The 17,295-nt window shown below is 47.3% G+C and overlaps 6 protein-coding genes across 6 annotated transcripts; 5 read left to right on the forward strand and 1 right to left on the reverse strand.

Annotated features, from left to right (window-relative positions):
- Positions 1–732: 732 nt before the first annotated feature.
- Positions 733–2,928, forward strand: IL334_003478 (uncharacterized protein; the record flags this gene model as incomplete). The annotated part of the gene is made up of 12 exons (XM_062935208.1): positions 733–792; positions 837–863; positions 906–1,066; positions 1,112–1,155; positions 1,200–1,409; positions 1,454–1,536; positions 1,587–1,623; positions 1,667–1,897; positions 1,948–1,996; positions 2,241–2,514; positions 2,613–2,733; positions 2,783–2,928. The coding sequence occupies 12 exons, from the start codon at positions 733–735 to the stop codon at positions 2,926–2,928; spliced, it is 1,443 nt and encodes a 480-aa protein (XP_062791259.1).
- A 273-nt stretch (positions 2,929–3,201) lies between these two features.
- On the forward strand, positions 3,202–5,995 carry IL334_003479 (uncharacterized protein; the record flags this gene model as incomplete). Its single annotated transcript, XM_062935209.1, has 8 exons — positions 3,202–3,425; positions 3,479–3,504; positions 3,554–3,769; positions 3,818–3,848; positions 3,899–4,460; positions 4,503–4,670; positions 4,717–5,199; positions 5,246–5,995. 8 exons carry the CDS (start codon positions 3,202–3,204, stop codon positions 5,993–5,995), a joined length of 2,460 nt encoding a protein of 819 aa, XP_062791260.1.
- Positions 5,996–6,173: 178 nt separating this feature from the next.
- Positions 6,174–8,627, forward strand: IL334_003480 (uncharacterized protein; the record flags this gene model as incomplete). Its single annotated transcript, XM_062935210.1, has 8 exons — positions 6,174–6,871; positions 6,921–7,024; positions 7,102–7,453; positions 7,496–7,665; positions 7,711–7,799; positions 7,850–7,942; positions 7,990–8,298; positions 8,346–8,627. 8 exons carry the CDS (start codon positions 6,174–6,176, stop codon positions 8,625–8,627), a joined length of 2,097 nt encoding a protein of 698 aa, XP_062791261.1.
- Positions 8,628–8,695: 68 nt separating this feature from the next.
- On the reverse strand, positions 8,696–11,625 carry IL334_003481 (uncharacterized protein; the record flags this gene model as incomplete). The annotated part of the gene is made up of 5 exons (XM_062935211.1): positions 8,696–9,586; positions 9,640–9,744; positions 9,797–10,098; positions 10,159–10,582; positions 10,633–11,625. The coding sequence occupies 5 exons, from the start codon at positions 11,623–11,625 to the stop codon at positions 8,696–8,698; spliced, it is 2,715 nt and encodes a 904-aa protein (XP_062791262.1).
- Positions 11,626–13,893: 2,268 nt separating this feature from the next.
- IL334_003482 (uncharacterized protein) lies at positions 13,894–14,717 on the forward strand (the record flags this gene model as incomplete). Its single annotated transcript, XM_062935212.1, has 6 exons — positions 13,894–14,015; positions 14,084–14,136; positions 14,189–14,264; positions 14,381–14,398; positions 14,565–14,620; positions 14,671–14,717. The coding sequence occupies 6 exons, from the start codon at positions 13,894–13,896 to the stop codon at positions 14,715–14,717; spliced, it is 372 nt and encodes a 123-aa protein (XP_062791263.1).
- Positions 14,718–15,142: 425 nt separating this feature from the next.
- On the forward strand, positions 15,143–17,187 carry IL334_003483 (uncharacterized protein; the record flags this gene model as incomplete). The annotated part of the gene is made up of 3 exons (XM_062935213.1): positions 15,143–15,882; positions 15,938–15,992; positions 16,060–17,187. 3 exons carry the CDS (start codon positions 15,143–15,145, stop codon positions 17,185–17,187), a joined length of 1,923 nt encoding a protein of 640 aa, XP_062791264.1.
- Between the last annotated feature and the right edge of the window lie 108 nt (positions 17,188–17,295).

A 17,295-nucleotide genomic window follows, 5' to 3' on the forward strand; every position in this document is an offset into this window, starting at 1 on the left:
GACGTGTGTGAATTATTGGAATAGCATTGTCGTTGATCTATATCATTAGCGTTATATGCAGTAGGTATATTTCGAGGTTCAACCAACATCTACTTAGGAATGTTGTTGTTGTTGACGTACAAGTTTGAAAGAGTAAGGCACTGTCGGCGGTCACCGCTATGCGCGGGGGTTGATCTTAGAGTAGATTTTAAATGAACCCCCTGTTTATCACATACGCTAAATACGGCTTATTTCCCTTCCGTGTAGACCACTTGGTAAGTGGGCTACGTTTTTAGACGTAAAAGGAGGTTTAGCGTCCAAACACAATTGTCACGTGGCTGCTACCTGAGGTTAAGTGGAGGTGAGAAAATGCGTATACTGTGGAGACTCCTCAAACGAGTAGAGATATTCTTGGCAATCTGTGATATTTACATGTCACTTTGACAAAGCCAGTGTTCCATCACTTACACAATGGCGCATACAGTGCTGAGGGGTCTAACCAGGACTCGCACCAGACTGCTCTGTCCGGCTCGCACACTTCTCTCAACAAGACCACGTCTCATCACCACCACGTCTCTTCGGAAGAACTTACCCCAGTGGCCGAATCCTCCGGTACCACAGCCCCCGGTAGGACCTTCAGATGACTTATACCCCGGCAGGTCGTCGTCTCCTTCTGACAAAAATTCGTTCTGGCATCAATGGCTGTCCAGTGCCTCCTTTCAAGCAGCCTTGACCACAATTGTGGGACTGGGCATGGTATTCGGTGCCGGTGTGGGATACCTGGAATGGTACAAGGCACATGTATTGCACAGGGTACGTCGCGCTTGGTCGTCAGCAGAGCTAATACACACTTCTAGATTGAACGAGCTTTTGAGCCTGGTTACGTCAGTGATCTCTCTTATACGGCCACACTAACGTCCCTATAGGATCCGGCTTTGGAATTATCCACCCTGCACGCACCAAACTCATCCCATATCCACCGCCGAGAACAGCCAATCATCGACCGCATCGTAGCAGGTGAAGATAAAGGAGGGTATTACCTGGTAATAGGATCCAAAGGAACCGGGAAGGGTACCATGATACTAGAGTGAGTAGTCTCCGCTGCTGTTCGCATCAAGCTGACAGCTTGCAGTGCCATGCGGAAAATCAATGCCGAAGGTGTATCCTTTTGCGAAGGTGGGTGCCTAAGATCTTATTATCTTGCTGATGAATCCCTACAGCCCACCCGGATCTTGAGGTATTCCGACTTCGTTTAGGAAAAGCTCTCGATTTTGACTTTTTTGAAGACTGGCAAGGATCCTTGTTTTCACGTGCGGATCCGAGAAACGGTGGGCCGGCTTTGGACGTAGAAAGAGCCTTGAACAAACTTGAAAAGGTCGCTCTGCGATATGCGAGGAAGAACGGTAGACCGTTGGTTCTAGCTTTCAACAGTGAGTCCGCTTGGCACGATGCCTCACACTTACACGTGATCTAGATATACACCTCATCCCTAACACCACAGAAGGTCATGGACTGCTCCATCAACTCCAGCAGCGGGCGGAAGCTTGGGCTGAAGGGGTAATTGGACTTCCTGCTTCTGACACACACCAGCTGACGGGTTATCATAGGGCATTCTGACCATGATTTTTTCGACTGATGACTTCTGTAAGTTGCTCTTTCAGATGGCAAAATACTGACCACTGTCTAGGGTGCCTGGACATGATGAAAAAGAACGCTTCACGGATGCGTATCCTTAGTGTATACGACCTGTCGGCGTCTGAATCACTGCGAGCACTACGGCACCTTCGAAGACAAGCTCTAGCCAATCGAGGGCTGGAAAGAAACGTGGAAGAAGACGATGTATTGAGGCGGGTTTATGAGCTAGTCGGTGGGCGCACGAGCTATCTGGCGAGAGCAGCGAGATCCGACGATATGCTGGGTGAGTTTCCAAGTCCCCACGAAAGGTTGGACTAACGTGTTCTTCTGCAGAGGAAGCGGAACAGATGATTGAGGGCGAGAAGCAATGGCTATTGTCAAAGTGAGCAGTCACAATATCTATCGAGCTGACAACTCAGGATCGGTCTCATTCCTGAACACGACGATGATGTGATGTATGTTCTCCCCTTTTACAATTGAACATAGCTGACTTCAAATAGGGACGAGCAAAAGTCAGTGTTATTTTACACGAATTGAGGGCTTCACTAATCGATTATCCCTCAAAATTTCGCAGATGGGCAAGGTGAGCAGCACATATCTCATGACACCAGCTTACCCATTTATAGCTGCTCATGGCTTCTACTCCGCCATCTCGCCAAGATGATCCCTCCCCTTTCGACGTATCCGCAGATCGACGACAGTATCCCTCCGCCGGACAACAACGAGCTGCCCGTTGGTGATACAGCTCCAGAGGCAGAAGAGTCAAACAGCAGTGTCAATGTGACCCCTCCTCCAGTCGAACCGTCCAGCGCAGATATCCACCTGCCTCACGTGACATATGAAGCTGCAAGGAGGATTATGACGCGAGCTGACTTTTTGAACGATCTGGATCACTATCATGTGAGTGGAGCTGATGTGTGCTTTGCTTACACGTATTCTCTAGGTTGTATCGATCGACGTGAGTGCACAGATGACGTAATAAGCTAACCTGCTCGCAGCTGCACCACGATGTCAGACCAGATTCTCTTCTACTGCTGAGGGCTGCTCAACAGGTCGTATCGGCAGATGACTTTGATGACGACTTGGATACCACTCGTGATCGTGTGGATCAGATTGAAGGTTCGTTTGACCTCGCCCAAAGGGAACAGCCTCGCTGATACCTCATCAGGTCTGCATCGACAGAGTGAATTGACCATCAAGGAACCCTTCAAGGTGACATTTGACAAAAGTAACGGTAAGGCTGTCTGGGAAGTCATAGGGCTGGGTGATAGTTTTGTGCCAACCACAGAAGTCGAGGAAGAACGACTAGTATGATGTTGGGTAGTTTCTGTGGAACGCTTTGCTCCTAAGGCGGCCAATGTGCATAGAATGACTTGAGTGCGGCTGATTGCATTCCGGGATTCTGCAGCAGTTTTTGACACCGTGCCACAGTTGTTTTTGCCATGTACGAGACGCGTTGTGATCCACGCGTTGGTAAATTACCTTGGTCTCATTGCACTTTACATCTTTCTTTTGAAATTCAGCCAGCCATTCGTTGTTCATAAATCATAGCTGGCTCCACCTTCTCACTGGGTCGTCTCTTGCATCATGGCTCTTCCTGTCGCACCAAGCGAAGAAACCAACGATGGTCGCTCAGGCTCTTCCACTTCCGACCTCAGCACGATATCCTCTTCGGAAAAGGACCTCAAACCTGTCAATGGAAAAGGAAAGAAAAGAGCAAGGGAGAGTGATGCGAGTCAAGGTGGCAAGAAGAAAGCGAGGCAGTCAGGAGGAACCGACAATCAGATAGAGCGAGGTGTATATTGTCACATGTGGGTGATTTAGCCCATCGCAAGCTGGATCGGCTAACGTCAGTTCACAACAGATGTCGGAGGATGTGTCAACCTGATCGTGAGTCAGTTCTCCCTCCACGATCACCTCTGACAGAATCTCGACATAGGCCATCTGAGATGTACAAAAATCAAGGGCGCCGCTAAACGGTGTCATCTATCATATTGTTATCGGGACTTGACTGTACGATATGGGCTTTCCCCTGAAAAGCTGTCGGAAATCCGAGGGGGACATCGTCAACCCCTCGGAATTGCTGGAGACAACGGGAGCACAGGGTACCACTGGGAATGTCCTTGTTGCAACGACCACTGCCAATCATCCGGATGTGAGTGACGATCTCTCCACAGCGAGCGATGCTGATTATCGATCACAGGTCGGAAGAAAAAAGGTCTTGAGCCAATCGGGTGAGTTCACGAGTAGACTGAATAATTTGAAGAGCTAACGATTGCATCAGTAACGTATCAAAGGCTATGAAAGCTGTCAGTTCCGCCCAAACTTCAGCAGCTGCATTTCTCGAGCAAAGGCAAGATATCAGCGGAAAATTGAATCACTCACCCAACAATTCCTCCTCTACGCCTAACAAGTTCATCCCTAGTAAAGGCAAGACGACTCCTTCGGGCCATGACGTACATCTCCTCGGTGATGATTCAGAGTTATCAGAAATAGAGGAAAAGAAGGGAAAATCAAAACCCAGCGGAACTACACCCAAAGCCAAACCCATTAAAAAGAAAACACCAACACCTAAAACTTCCACTCCGAAAAGCGCCAAGACAAATGGAGACATAAAGAAGAAGACTGCTTCAAAGCTCAAATCCACACCTGTCGTCGAGATCAATGGGAAAAAGCCAAAAATGAAAATTGTCAAAGACGTAATCAATACGCCCAAGAAGAAAGACTCCAACGGTACAAATAAAAAACCTAAACCTCTGAAGAAACCCGAAATTCCACCAGAACCCCCGATATTCGAAAAAGTTGACACAAAACTGGGACGAGAGGAAGCAGAACAGCGAATCATGGTGAGCTAAACTGACACCGTATCTTGCTGACCAATCACTCAGCTACGAGAGTACCTGTTCAGATTCAGAGCCGTACTATCTTTCCCAGAAAGAGCGCTGCCCGCCGTTGACGATTTCGACCGACCTTTGACTGAAGCTAGTGTAAGACTGTTTGCCGGTGCAATGTTGGACATGATCAAAGACGAAATGCAAGGGACTTCTGACGAAGAAGTAAGTTCTCTGTTGTGCGAACGAAATGGGACTGATCCGACTTCAGCTTAACGGTACACTGTTCAATGTCCGAGAAGAGCTGCGTTATTATGCGGATCTCGCTCGATTCCAAGGCATCTATAACATGCTCGCCAAACCCCTAAATCTACGTCTCCCATCAGTGATTGTCGACAAACGTGCAGAAGCGAACAACTCGGCTCTCCGTGCAATACTGGATTTAGACGACAATCAATCTCCTCCGGCATGGGCAACAGACTTGACTGCAGGTCCTTCCCGACGTACAGCAGCATCCCGAATCCCTCCGGCACCTGAAGTGATTCGCATGCTGCTTGGTTTCGCCGAAAGAACGTTATCCACCCCAAAGATAAGAGGAGATATGGAATCGGCTGTGCTTGAGAACGAGGCGAGGAGGAAACATGCCAGTGCATTGAAGAGAGAACTCGTGGCGATGGAATCCAAGAAGAAAAAGCTGAACGAGATAAGGTTAAAATCTAAAACTGCGGCTGAAACCAAGGCAAACAAAGAAGAGGTATGTACTTGGCACTTCTTCACCCCAGCTAATGCCCGCTTTTCAGCACAACAGTGAGATGAGGGGGTACACCCTGCGGGTTGCCCTGCTCGATGTCAACCTTCAGGCTCAACTCGCTCGGCGAACACTCCGATACGAGCCTCTTGGTCAAGACATCGACGGCAGAATTTTTTACGTTCTCGCACCCAGAACCATCGAGGACGAAGGCCGGCCACCTTTAGGATGGGCATCAGGTTTGCTCGTCTGGGGACCTGGGATAGCTGGGAAGACTGGAGGAGACGAGGGAATGCCGGTCTCGACGGACAGATGGAGTCATTTCGGCAAATCAAAAGACGTCAATCAGTTGATCATTTGGGTGGAATGGACATTCAAAAAATACATCGAATCACTTCGCCCCGCTCAAGTATCCAAACCGAAGACCCCAGTGAGAGCCACACCATCAAAATCAGCTCCTGGCTCGACAAGAAAGACACCCGGATCAAAAATGAAGCAAAAGACTTTAGAGGTTGTTATTCCCACTTCAGCCAAAAGAAACTCCGCTTCCGGCGAGTCTTCTTTGTCCACATTCTCAGCCACTGCCAAAGCATTGGGAGATGATGCTTCCTCGACGTCGTCTGGGCTCACTCCACCGCCTACTGCAGCGGTTGAAGAGTTGCTGGCCTTGGTCGATCCGGAAGGATACATACCTTCTCCAGAAGTTGTCGAAGAAAATGCGAACCTTCTTGTATCCAGATTGAGGCAAGTTGCTAAATGGTTAGAAGTATTGGAATGGAAGGGGTTCGGGGAGCTAGTATAGTTTTTCATACCAGGATATAGAGATTACATGCAATGTTCCAGGAACGGCCACAATCCCGCCGGATTTACATTCGACGCGTTTATTTATTGTTTTCGTCCCCAACGACTTTCATGACAATGATTAGATAAAACAGAGATCATCGCATACTCTCTCTCAAAGCCACAGTCATAGATCCGACATGGAAGGCCAGTCAGAACCCATCTCGCTGACCGCTCCGCTTACCAGTTCTGCCCCTTCTCCCATCCTTTTCGACACATTGATCTTACTCGGCCTTCGAGTAATCTACTTCTTCCTCTCTCGACGCTTCCTTCTTGCCGCAGTCAATCCTAGACTTCGCACCATCTCTGAGCCCGAACAATTGCTCCCCTCATCGTCAACAACCGATACCAGAAAGAGCATTCGAGCAGATGGAGGTCGAGGCAGTATCGCAGAATCAGATTTAGATACGGAGGATGAAGCACTCTTGGGCGGTGACACTCCTTCATCTTCGTACCCCGGTACACCTACAAGAAGAGATTCATCTCTCCCCGGGACCAATGGGAAAGATTACTTCCCAAGACCCGAACCTTACCTTGGACCACACTTGTCGTCTCCTGGCCCATCAACGTCCTCCCTTCCGTCTATACCTAGAGACGACAACATCGAATTACAACAGCTTGGGCGAAAGCTCAAAGAAGCTGGGTCTGGAGTCTCCCAAAAAGTCCTACAACTCAGTCATGGAAGTTCCAAAGGAGGCGTCCAAGGGACCAGAGGTACGAAGAAAACGACAAGAGGTTTACATCGGGTTTCAAGAATACTCTTTGGTGTATGCTTTGCGGAAGGATGCAATTTACTCACTTTGGTGATATTCCATGCTGTGGGACTTTTACATTCTAGGTAAGCTGGTGAACACTGGTAAGAAGCCAGCTGATACCTGTTTGAACAGATCAAGGAGGGTCAACTTCTCCGTCTCTTTGCACGTCATCCTGGCAATCGTCCTGTTGATCGTCCCTCTTGTCCAGTGTCTTTTGCTCACTTACAGATCAAGAGGTGAGCTAGTCCATATAAAACCGTTGCTAATCTGTTTCCAGAATCAACCTCCGCATCCACGGCTCCTTCTCGATCAGCTTCACTCCCCATGACAACGCGTCTTGTAATCTCGCTCATACCGTTCACACTGTATATCTTCCTCTTCACTCGAATACCACCGTACATCACCGCTATACCCATCACACCAGCTACACCGCTGCCTACCCCAGTTCTAGATGTGGATGACCCTTCTTCAACAGCGACTACTATCGACGAAGCCATCGTGCAATGGTCGACTTCTGGACCAGAAGGATGGGAACAAGGTGGATGGCTAGCGCCGAGTTTAGGACGAGTGGTTGTCTTGGGAGTTCTTATTCTGGGTAGTTTATCAGGTTTTGGTGCAGTCAGATCAGCATGGAACTTCTTTGAGCACGCCATAGGAGCTGGAAGGTGAGTGGAAAACGCAAGAATAGAATTGACGTGATCCAATAGCCGTTCTGTGTCAGATTTCGATATCCTCCAGGCTGAACGCTCCTTGTATCGTGTGCGACATGACCTCGTCTCGAAACGGGAGGAAATCAGTCGTGTCTCAGCTGCCAGCGGGACTAGCACTCCAGCAAGAGGAGGATGGATGGGTAGGATGTTTGGTGGGCAAAGTCAAGGTGAGTCAATACATTTGGAATGCAACTCATACGTTGCTTTATCAGAGGTCGTATCACTCGAAGCGGAGCTCAGCGGCCTGAAAACAATGGAGTACCAGGTATCCAGATCACTAAAGGCTATGAAGTTGAGAAAGGTCAGCCCGCTGCATAGCATTGGCAGATACTGAGCTGACTAAATCCCTAGAAACACCAAGAATTCGGTCACACCATGCGTGGCCAACTATACAACCTTTTCGGCTATGTGTTTGCTATCTATTGTGCTGCTCGACTGATCATGGTATGTACTTCATCCATCACTCTCATGGCGAGTCTAACATGCCGCAGTGCCTGCCCTCCCTATTTTTTGCACCATTGACCACGTCCCAAGCGTCATCTGAAGCAGCTGAGGAGGGCAAAGGAAACACCAATGGTGATTGGATCTCGTTCCTCTTGGCTCTGGCAATCTCGAAATTACCAACTGGTTTCATAGATATAGACGTTCCCTCGTGGAGTAGAGCAATCTCGATAATACTGACTGGAGTATTGATCTTATCGAGCTTGGCTCAAGTCATGAGAAGCTTGAACAAAGTCCTCAGGTTGACTAGTAAAACTGTCGGAGCGGGATTTCTTCTGCTCAGCTTGGGACAGCTCTTTGTAGGTTCTCACACTTATGTCCCCCAATGGCTGACACAGTGAGATAGGCGACCTACGTAATATCCCTACTCGTTCAACTGCGAACATCCCTTCCACCAGCACCGCCGGAGGATCCATTCTATAGCCAGACGAACGTCTCATCCTCAATCGCTCATTTGGATCCTTCTCAGACCGATCACTCTTTGCTGTCCACACTGCCAGACTTCAGAGTTTTCGGCCGATTATTCGATGTCACTTTCCTCTTCGCGGCCGCCACCACAGCTGTATATAGATACATAGCAATGAAGGTCGCCGGCGCGGATGATACCGGGGAGATATACAGACATTAGGTTAAGGTATCTTGGGCTTGCATTATGCATATACAACGATGGGGCATTACTGTGCGAGGTATATTGTATTACTTTCCTCCACGCCAGATATCCGTCAATTCCATGACCATTTCATCCGCTATGGAGTTTGTACGCGGTGCAATGTCATCCTCGATTTCTGATACACTGGCTTCGGTCTCCACATCTGTCCCCCAATCGCTGGGACCATCTTCGATGGTCAGCGGCTCGGCCAGTTTCTCTTCCCCGCTTTCTGTAAATGGGGAAATATCGTTAATTGGCGGGCTTATAGACTCGTCGTGGAAAAGTTGACTCGACCGAGGTCTCTTTGGTGTATTCACTCCAGTATTGGGGGACGATGACAAGTTTCTCGCTGTGTTCTCGTTTCTGCGGTCACCATCGATCGTATGAAGATGTGCACTCCTTGCCATTTTTTTGGGAAGTCCACCGCCACCAAGTCTCGCAGCCAGCGCAGCTCTAGGTTTTGGATTAGTGAGATGATTTGGACTTGCGCTGGAATGAATCGGTGACGAGGACAACAGTTGGTAAGGATCTGCAGCGGAGACTGAACGGTAATTTGAAGTGAGTACTCCCGGTGGTAAACGACGTTGACGTGATGCAGTCGGTGTACCCGGTCTTCGTGAGATGGAGTTATTTCTGCCCAAAGAACGTGTCTTGGCTGATACTGGAGTGGGCGAATCCCCTTCCCGTCGATTATTTTTGCTGTCGGATCTTTCTTGCCCTATAACGGCAGGTGGTCGACCAGCTCCCATATCGATCCTCAATCCCGCCAACGGACCTGAAAAGCTCTTGCGACCGTAAATGCTTCTCCGTCTTCTTGCTTCAGCGAGAAGCGGCTTGAGCACGGCATCAATGGTGGAGCTTCTGCTGATGACACCAAGGATGATGATAATGAACATTACGAATAGTTGTGCTAGACCACGACGTCTTTCATAGCCGAGCTGAGGGTAAAAGCCGTCAGTCAGGATCAACCGAACCGTTCGACAAAGCCTACCTCATCTACTAATTCCCGCAGCTGTGATTGAAGAGTCCTCCGTTCCTCTTCAAATGCAGACCTCTGCTGCTCCAGCTGGGATATCACCCTCCCTAATCGATCTTCCTGTCTCATACGCTGCGAAGGTATCAGCCTAAGCCTAATTTAAGCAGCTCACCTCTTGATCCCAGCGTCCTTGATCATCTCCTTTCCAATCTTCCCAGCCCTTTTCCACTCTGGTCAGCATCTGCCGCATGACTTTGGCTTGCTCTTCTATGTAACGTGCCACGAGCGTAGAGTTTCCCTCGAGATCATTGAGCCGACGAATGATAAACGCGTAGATTGATTCTGACGAGTCGGAACGAGGTGGAGATGACCTAGAGAAAGTCGATTGCGCTGTGGAAGAGGTGGTTATGTCAGAAGCACCTTTGGTGATCTGAGCGGTCAAGTTCGTCGCATTAGATGGATATGACTTGGTGTCTGAAATCGTAGTGACGGATGCATTTGATGCAGATGTAGTAACTTTGCTCGTCGACTGACTCGTAGCGGTAGCCCTTGACGCGGTCTCTGACCGTGTAGAATCAACGCTTCGTTCGATCTTCGATAGTATCGCTGTTTCCGACAAAATATCTGGAACCAATCTTCCAGCCTGCTCATGCAACAGCTTTTCCAAAGCGTCGAGCTCTTTCTCCCGCTGATGCTGTTCATCCTTCTCGTCTCTCTCCTTTTTCTCCTTTTCAGCCCTTTCTTTTGCTCTACGCTCTTCATGATCCTTTTCCTTCGCCTCATTCTTTCCCTTTGAAGCGACATTGATCCTTTTCTGTTCCCATTTGAAAGCTTCCATCTGATTCATGCCATATACTTTGAGCTGCGAAACGGGACAATAGTATTCCGATCCGTAGAACGAGGGAAAGTCTAGTCGTACGAATCGATGGAAAGAGGTCGCTTGAGGTAGAGAAAATGTCTATGTGTGATCGTTTTAGAATGATCATCTCAACGTCACACATTACTCACCTGTACACCTCTTACATTTCTTCCCACAAACGAGCCGACCTCCTTCCATTTGACGCTTCTGCCAGATACATCGTCCGCTGGATCATCCTCAAATTCCTCATCATCCTCTCCGCCCACGCTGACCCTGACTTCCCTGACCACACCACTAAAGAATTCCCAGACCGCAATTTCAACAGCTTCAATCCGGATCTCATCACAGAGCTCTACCACCACCCAATGTTCTTTAGCTTTACATGGTGTGAGCATATATCTATCCCTAGATTTATGCAGTAACGATGAGGCATGTTGAGTCAAAGAAGACGAGGAATGGATACGTGCTGAACAGTCGGGAGAGGCGTAATTATATCGGTTATGATGCGGTGGGGGAGATGCAGATGGTAGTTGAGAAGAGCTGTGGCTTGTAGTGACTGTGGTTTCGGCCTTGCTGCTAGGCTGAGACGATATGCCCTGTGATGAGTTCGAAGAGGCAGGTGATCCATTCGAACCCGTTCTCTCAGAAGCAATTTCCGTGGGCGACTGAGCAAATTCTGGGCTAGTTGACGATTCCTCCAGAGCGATAGTTTTAGCCGACTTTTCTTCTTCTTGATATTCTCGTTCTTCCTCTTCGGCTTGTTTGATCTTTTTCCAATCTTCAAAGCTGATAAACGGTTCCGCCGTCTCCGATGGCTTTACGACTATTGCGGTCTCAGAAGCGGAAAGCAAAATCGTTTCTTTCGACGCCGACTCGGTAACTGCTTCGGATGCCTTGATAGGACGTTCACATTCCGGACAGGTGTTCGGCTCTCTGAAGCTAGCCCATTCGTCAAAAAGTGTGAATCCAAAGTCGCAATGTTGGTCTGCCGTTTTCGATGCTGGCGTCGATACCGAAGGATTGACGTAATCCACTGGAGTGGAGGGAGAAGAAGGTGACGCACTGGAATTGCTGGCAAGCGATCTCGCAGCGAAAAGTAAACTACAGTATATCAAAGACACAGCTAGCGGTGGACGAATCATTGTCGCCAGTAGACGCACATTGGTAACGAATATGCTCAAGAAGTCGAGGTGATAAAGACGGATATCATTACCACGTCTATGTTCTTAACTGTACTTTGGACCTATCGGGCTGCACCGACACATGTGGAACAACACATTTTTTTGGTTCCGTTCGTTCGCGTAAAATCCTTCAACCAACATACTGTGATCCTATCTCTTCGTTCCTTCTCCTTCTTCTCTCCAACCATTGACCAGCTCGATCAAGGTGCCTCATGTGCTATAGATCCAAGCACATATAGGCGTATGTCTGAGCAAACAATCACATAATCTTAAGACCCTTTCAGTCATGTTCACATTAAACTCGTTAAACTTTGTTTGCGTGGTCACAGTTTTATGGGATTGGATGGATCTGAGATTTGGTATAGTACGACAAGTGGCTTGTGCAAGTCAACACATGATAGTGACTTTGACAGAACGTCATTATTTGAAAATACAATCAACGTGTCATTCTGCTATATACATTTTCCGAATCACACAGCTTTCATAATTCATCTCTGATTATGTATTCCTTGTCAACTTTTCTCCTGTGACTATATCTTGACATGGCCTGTTATTGGGGACGGACGAATGCGCTTGCAAACCAACTGTTAAGCTTACACAGGTTTCTGCTCAAACGAAGATCCACTAGATACAATGCCATGTAAACAATTATAATTTCCAGCGTCCGCGACCGTCGGACAACTGGGGTTTGCCCCCTCTTTTGACACCCAAACTCAATGATGCTTCGTGTGCTGACTTGAGCTCGACAAACAAGGCCACGGCTTTTGCAAAGTTGATGGTGGCGTTGATATCCAAGCTTTCGAATTCATAACACACAGTAAGATGATCAAAGCTTATGAGACTGGTTCAGGCCCGTTCCTTCAGTACTGCTCCGCTCGAAGAACACCATGTATATTTCTTTGATGGGTTCTAGATCATATTCACCAACCTTGTTAGGGTTAACTTCCGCTTTCTGCTGGGTTACCCTTTGTCTCTCCTTCCATTTTCGCCTTCTTTCCCGCTCTCGCTGGTTAGGTATGATGCTTCTATATCAGGGTTTGTAGGGCGAAGAACGGCTAGAAGGAAACAACTCGGTTTTGCGAACGAAGAATATTCGCGACTGTGGAGACTGGAGAACTGAGATATATAAAGAGGAAAATCCTCATGTGACGAGATCTAACTTTGCTCACTTTTCTCCCTATCATACTTGTTCATATATATTGTAAAGATCGGGCAGACCGTTCGATTTGGCCAAACCTGTCCTCGCGATTGCGTTTACAGATCAATCGAATAGAAACGAACCCCCTCTTACCCGCGTGGCATTCGCGCCTCGTGTGATTGTACATATCGAATATGGCGCCTATGATTCCTTTCTTCAATCGGTGAGTAAAGTTTTCCACTTCCATTTCCAGTCATTCAGACATGTGAATCTGTCTGTTGCAGTACTTTACACTGCTTTCCATCGGTCTCGTTTCAAGTTGATTATTTGTAATTCACAAGATGTATTATCATGTGGTGCCACAACCCTCTTCTTCCGCTGTCCCTTTGATCGAATATTCTTTCAGAAGGTACCATCAATCCCCATAATACTCCGATAACTCTTCTATTCATCTCTTGTGTATTAAAAATGGCACTAACGGGTTTCCCTTTTTACACAACCCTCCTTCTTGACGACCTCCTGACATCTCGGCCTCAACGGTCTCCGCAAGGGTTTGTAGCAGCGAGTCTTCAAGGTCTAGACGGAGTCGAGTTCAAGGGTCTCAAAGAAATGAGGCATACTATCAGGAACAAACCCCTCCTCTACCTGGTCTACTATCATATATGCCAGCGATGGGAGAAGATAGCCCACCTTCAGGAGTAAGCGTGTTTCCTTCTTAACGTGTCTTTCTTTTGTCGTACCATCAATCATCACAAAGATTTCCACTTTTTCGCTTCTTTCCCCATTTGACCGAATGGGGAAGTACCGTTATTCACTCACCAAGGATGACGCTTCTCATCAAACAGAATGATATACCACCCTATGGTAGCCAAATTGAAGCGTTCGATCGGTAAGTGTTGAACCCTACTCTTTCGTCATTTCATTGAAGAGGCGTTTTTAAGAAGCTTGAAGACTTCTTCACCTTCAATAAAGTGGCGTCGACAAATCGATGTTTTGCCAGTCTCCCGTGTCAAAGCTATATAACGATCTACTGACTTTTGATCATTTTACATTGCCTATTCACCACTGTCCACCGCAACTCGAACGAATCAATGTGGTTCAACAAAAGAGGTGAAAGTAGCCAAGGTCAAAATCAAAGCCAGGGTCGAAGGTATGAGGCTGCCCGAGCCGCTCAAGTAGGTAATAATGATGAACAGTGGGACATCTACTACCAGTGAGTTTGCGTTTGCCCTTTTCGCCCTCTTTGGAGTAACTTGGCGGCTCATAACTGGTTCTTATCAGCGCGTTCCTTCTTCATACGTGCTTACACTCGCAGTGTTATTGGTATCGCAGTAGTGCGCCATTCCCAATGTCTGTTAGTTATCGCCCTTGCTGACTTGCCTGTAGCTTGGTGGTTTCCTGAACCTGGAAGGAATGAGCGAACTTTATCAATGTTCTCGCCTTCAAGATTTCCACCAGTAGAGTGAGTCTCACTTTGACAACATAGATAGAAATCATTTGACATTGAACTCCTTGATAACAGAAACATCAAGGTATGTGATGCTATCACAGCGGTTTACCGAAGCTGATTTTACATAGTACTATAACATGCATCTGGTGAGTGATTCTTGTTCATTCAAAAGCTGATCATACAGCCCAATGGAAAGATGTTAGAAAACGGTGAGTTCCTCGACAATCTCGACTCGTCAAATCGGGACTGATCCAGAAATCAATAGTGATGTTGTAAGTAGCTTTTGAAAAGCTATAGATGTTGATGTAATAGTCGATACATTGGTCCGGACACACCTGAGGAAGGTTGGCTGGGTGACTACGTAGGATGTGAGTGCATTTGACATTGCGTGATTACAGCATCTGATGGTGGCATGAAGACAATCTAAATTCAGTCACGTTCGACATGAAAGCGATCAACCATTGAACGGAGCCGTGAGACAAATGCTATTTGGATGAGGTATGGACTAAGATGTAGGTAATAAAGTGAGACTCTGGAGGCTTGCTTATCTGTATTGAACATGAATCTCTACGGCGAATTATGCTTATCATTCTGATTTTGTCCATGCAATTCAGCCATCTCTTGTATCTCGGACTGATGTGTTACTGATGCATACACAGCTGACTCTGCCTAAGTTGACACCGTCGGGCATCTTGGTCGGTGATGCACAAAAATAAGGAGCTTATGTCAAAGAGGAGTGAACATGAGCAGCTACTTATCATTGATCTCTCTGGTCCATTGACTTTATTCTCCTCACCCTTCCATCTTTCCCTCCCTGTCATTGTTACTCCTTTCTCTGCTCGTGAAGATCGTTGATCGATATCTGACAACTTTAAGACAGAGCAGGCATCATGTCACTTTCACCAATAAGTCGCTGGATCTCGACTCTTCCTTTACTTCTACTCCCCTTGGCAGCAGCGGTGCCACTCCCATCAGATTCTGGCACTTCCTCTCTTTCAGTCCCTACCACTCGTTACCCGGTGATCACAAATGCAGGAACAATCAGGTACACTTCGTCTTCTCCTTCCACAATCACGGCTACCTCTACCTCTGCACCTCCAACAATCACCGCTGCATCATTTGATACGCAATGGGACACCTACCCAACAGCAGTCCCAAGCATATCCAACAATGACCCCGAAACAACTATGGTGCCTGTGCTAGTCCAGCAAGGGGATACTTCCAGCGATGCTTATGGGCTAAGTCCTACGCCAACATCATCTTGGGCTCTACCACCGATGTTTTCAGACATGTCACCATTCAACGTATCGACGTATGCGGCCGGAAAGCCTAATATCGCTATCCTTTCTGGTTCACCTGAATCCGGTAACAATACCGATGGAAGTGAAAGGTGGGATCCAACTCGAAACGCTTTACAAATTTTGTATCCTAGCGGTTCGGTTAATCCTGGTAATTCACCTCAAGGTGGTGCAGAATTCTACTCTGCTCCTCTTGATATCAGAAAGGCAACCAACGCAAGTTTAGAGTACAGCGTATACTTTCCCCCGGACTTTGATTTTGTGAAAGGTGGGAAATTACCAGGATTGTACGGTGGTCATAAAGGTTGTTCGGGTGGTAATGCTGCTGAAGAGTAAGTCATGTAAGCGTGAAACCATGCAGTCACTAACGATCTCAAATTTTGATAGCTGTTTTAGTACTCGTTTGATGTGGAGAGCAGGTGGTCAAGGTGAACTTTATCTGGTGAATAATGCATTTTCCATTTCCTCTTCTGCAACGTTCAAAAGCTGACATAGTGGAGTCGATTTAGTATGCACCAAAAGATAAACAAACGCCATCGTTATGTCAGACGCCTCCTAAATCCATTTGCGAATCCGAATATGGACTTTCGATCGGAAGGGGATCTTGGAAATTCGCTTTGGGTGATTGGACAACTGTACGACAGGACGTATGGTTAAATACACCTGGACAAAATGACGGTGGTTTCAATATCTGGGTAAATGGTCAGTTAGTGATTTCAGCAAACGATGTCAGGTACCGGGAGAATGGAGACACTTGTTTGCAAGGTGAAGATGATGGATCTTCGGCTGATTCACCAATGATAAATACTATTGGATTTTTGGGTGATAGTGTTGGAGGAACACCAAATTTAACAAATTCAGTAGTTGATGAAGATTGGTTAGCTGAAGAACAGATGATTAGTATGACATCAACTTCAATCTCTACAATCACTGTCACATCTACCATACCACCTATCTCTGCATATTCAACTGGTTATACACCGGAACCAACCATTACTTCTAGTCCAACCGCTGGTTCTTCGTCGTCCGTACTACGAAAGCGTCAAGATGACGATCAATCACAAACGTCTGACCCAACACCGTCCTCCATATCCGAACATGACATGGTGATCACTATCCCAGTCACTGAAGGGATCACCACCGTCACGGCTACAGCTCCTACTGCGTATATCACTGTTCCTACTACCATGACCGCTACCAGTACAGTGATCAACGAAGTGCAAGTGACCGTTACTCCTTCAGCATCAACTGTCTACGTCACCGAAGACTCGGCCGCAGAAACCTGGACTCCAGTGATCACAGCTTCCAACAGTGCATATGGTTCTCAACCGACTGGTTCGGGCAGTGATGGAGGGTCAATCGTACTTCGTCCGCAATCGTTGGTCGATCAAGTAACCGAAGCAGCTCCACTAGCCGCCACAGAGTATGCACCCCTTCAGCCCATAATCCTCAAATCGCCTCCTGGAAGAGTCATGTCTTCCTCTGACCTCAACACGGTCCAAGCTCAGTCTTCATGTGGGGTGGGTTTTATAGGACTATTCTTCTCAACTTTCTTCGGGGGCCATACCTCCGATTGGGCAAGTCCAAAAGATCAATACACTTATTTCAGGGATTTCAAAATGTGGTTCAACAACTAAGATGATTTGTTGACTGGCGAGGAACGATTCTTAGGTGGCTGATAATAAGTGTTCTGATCAGGAAAGAAAGATACGTAGAATACGATGCATTCGCGATGTTCTCATCAA

Source organism: Kwoniella shivajii, chromosome 4, assembly GCF_035658355.1.
Source record: "Kwoniella shivajii chromosome 4, complete sequence".
NCBI lineage: Eukaryota > Fungi > Basidiomycota > Tremellomycetes > Tremellales > Cryptococcaceae > Kwoniella > Kwoniella shivajii.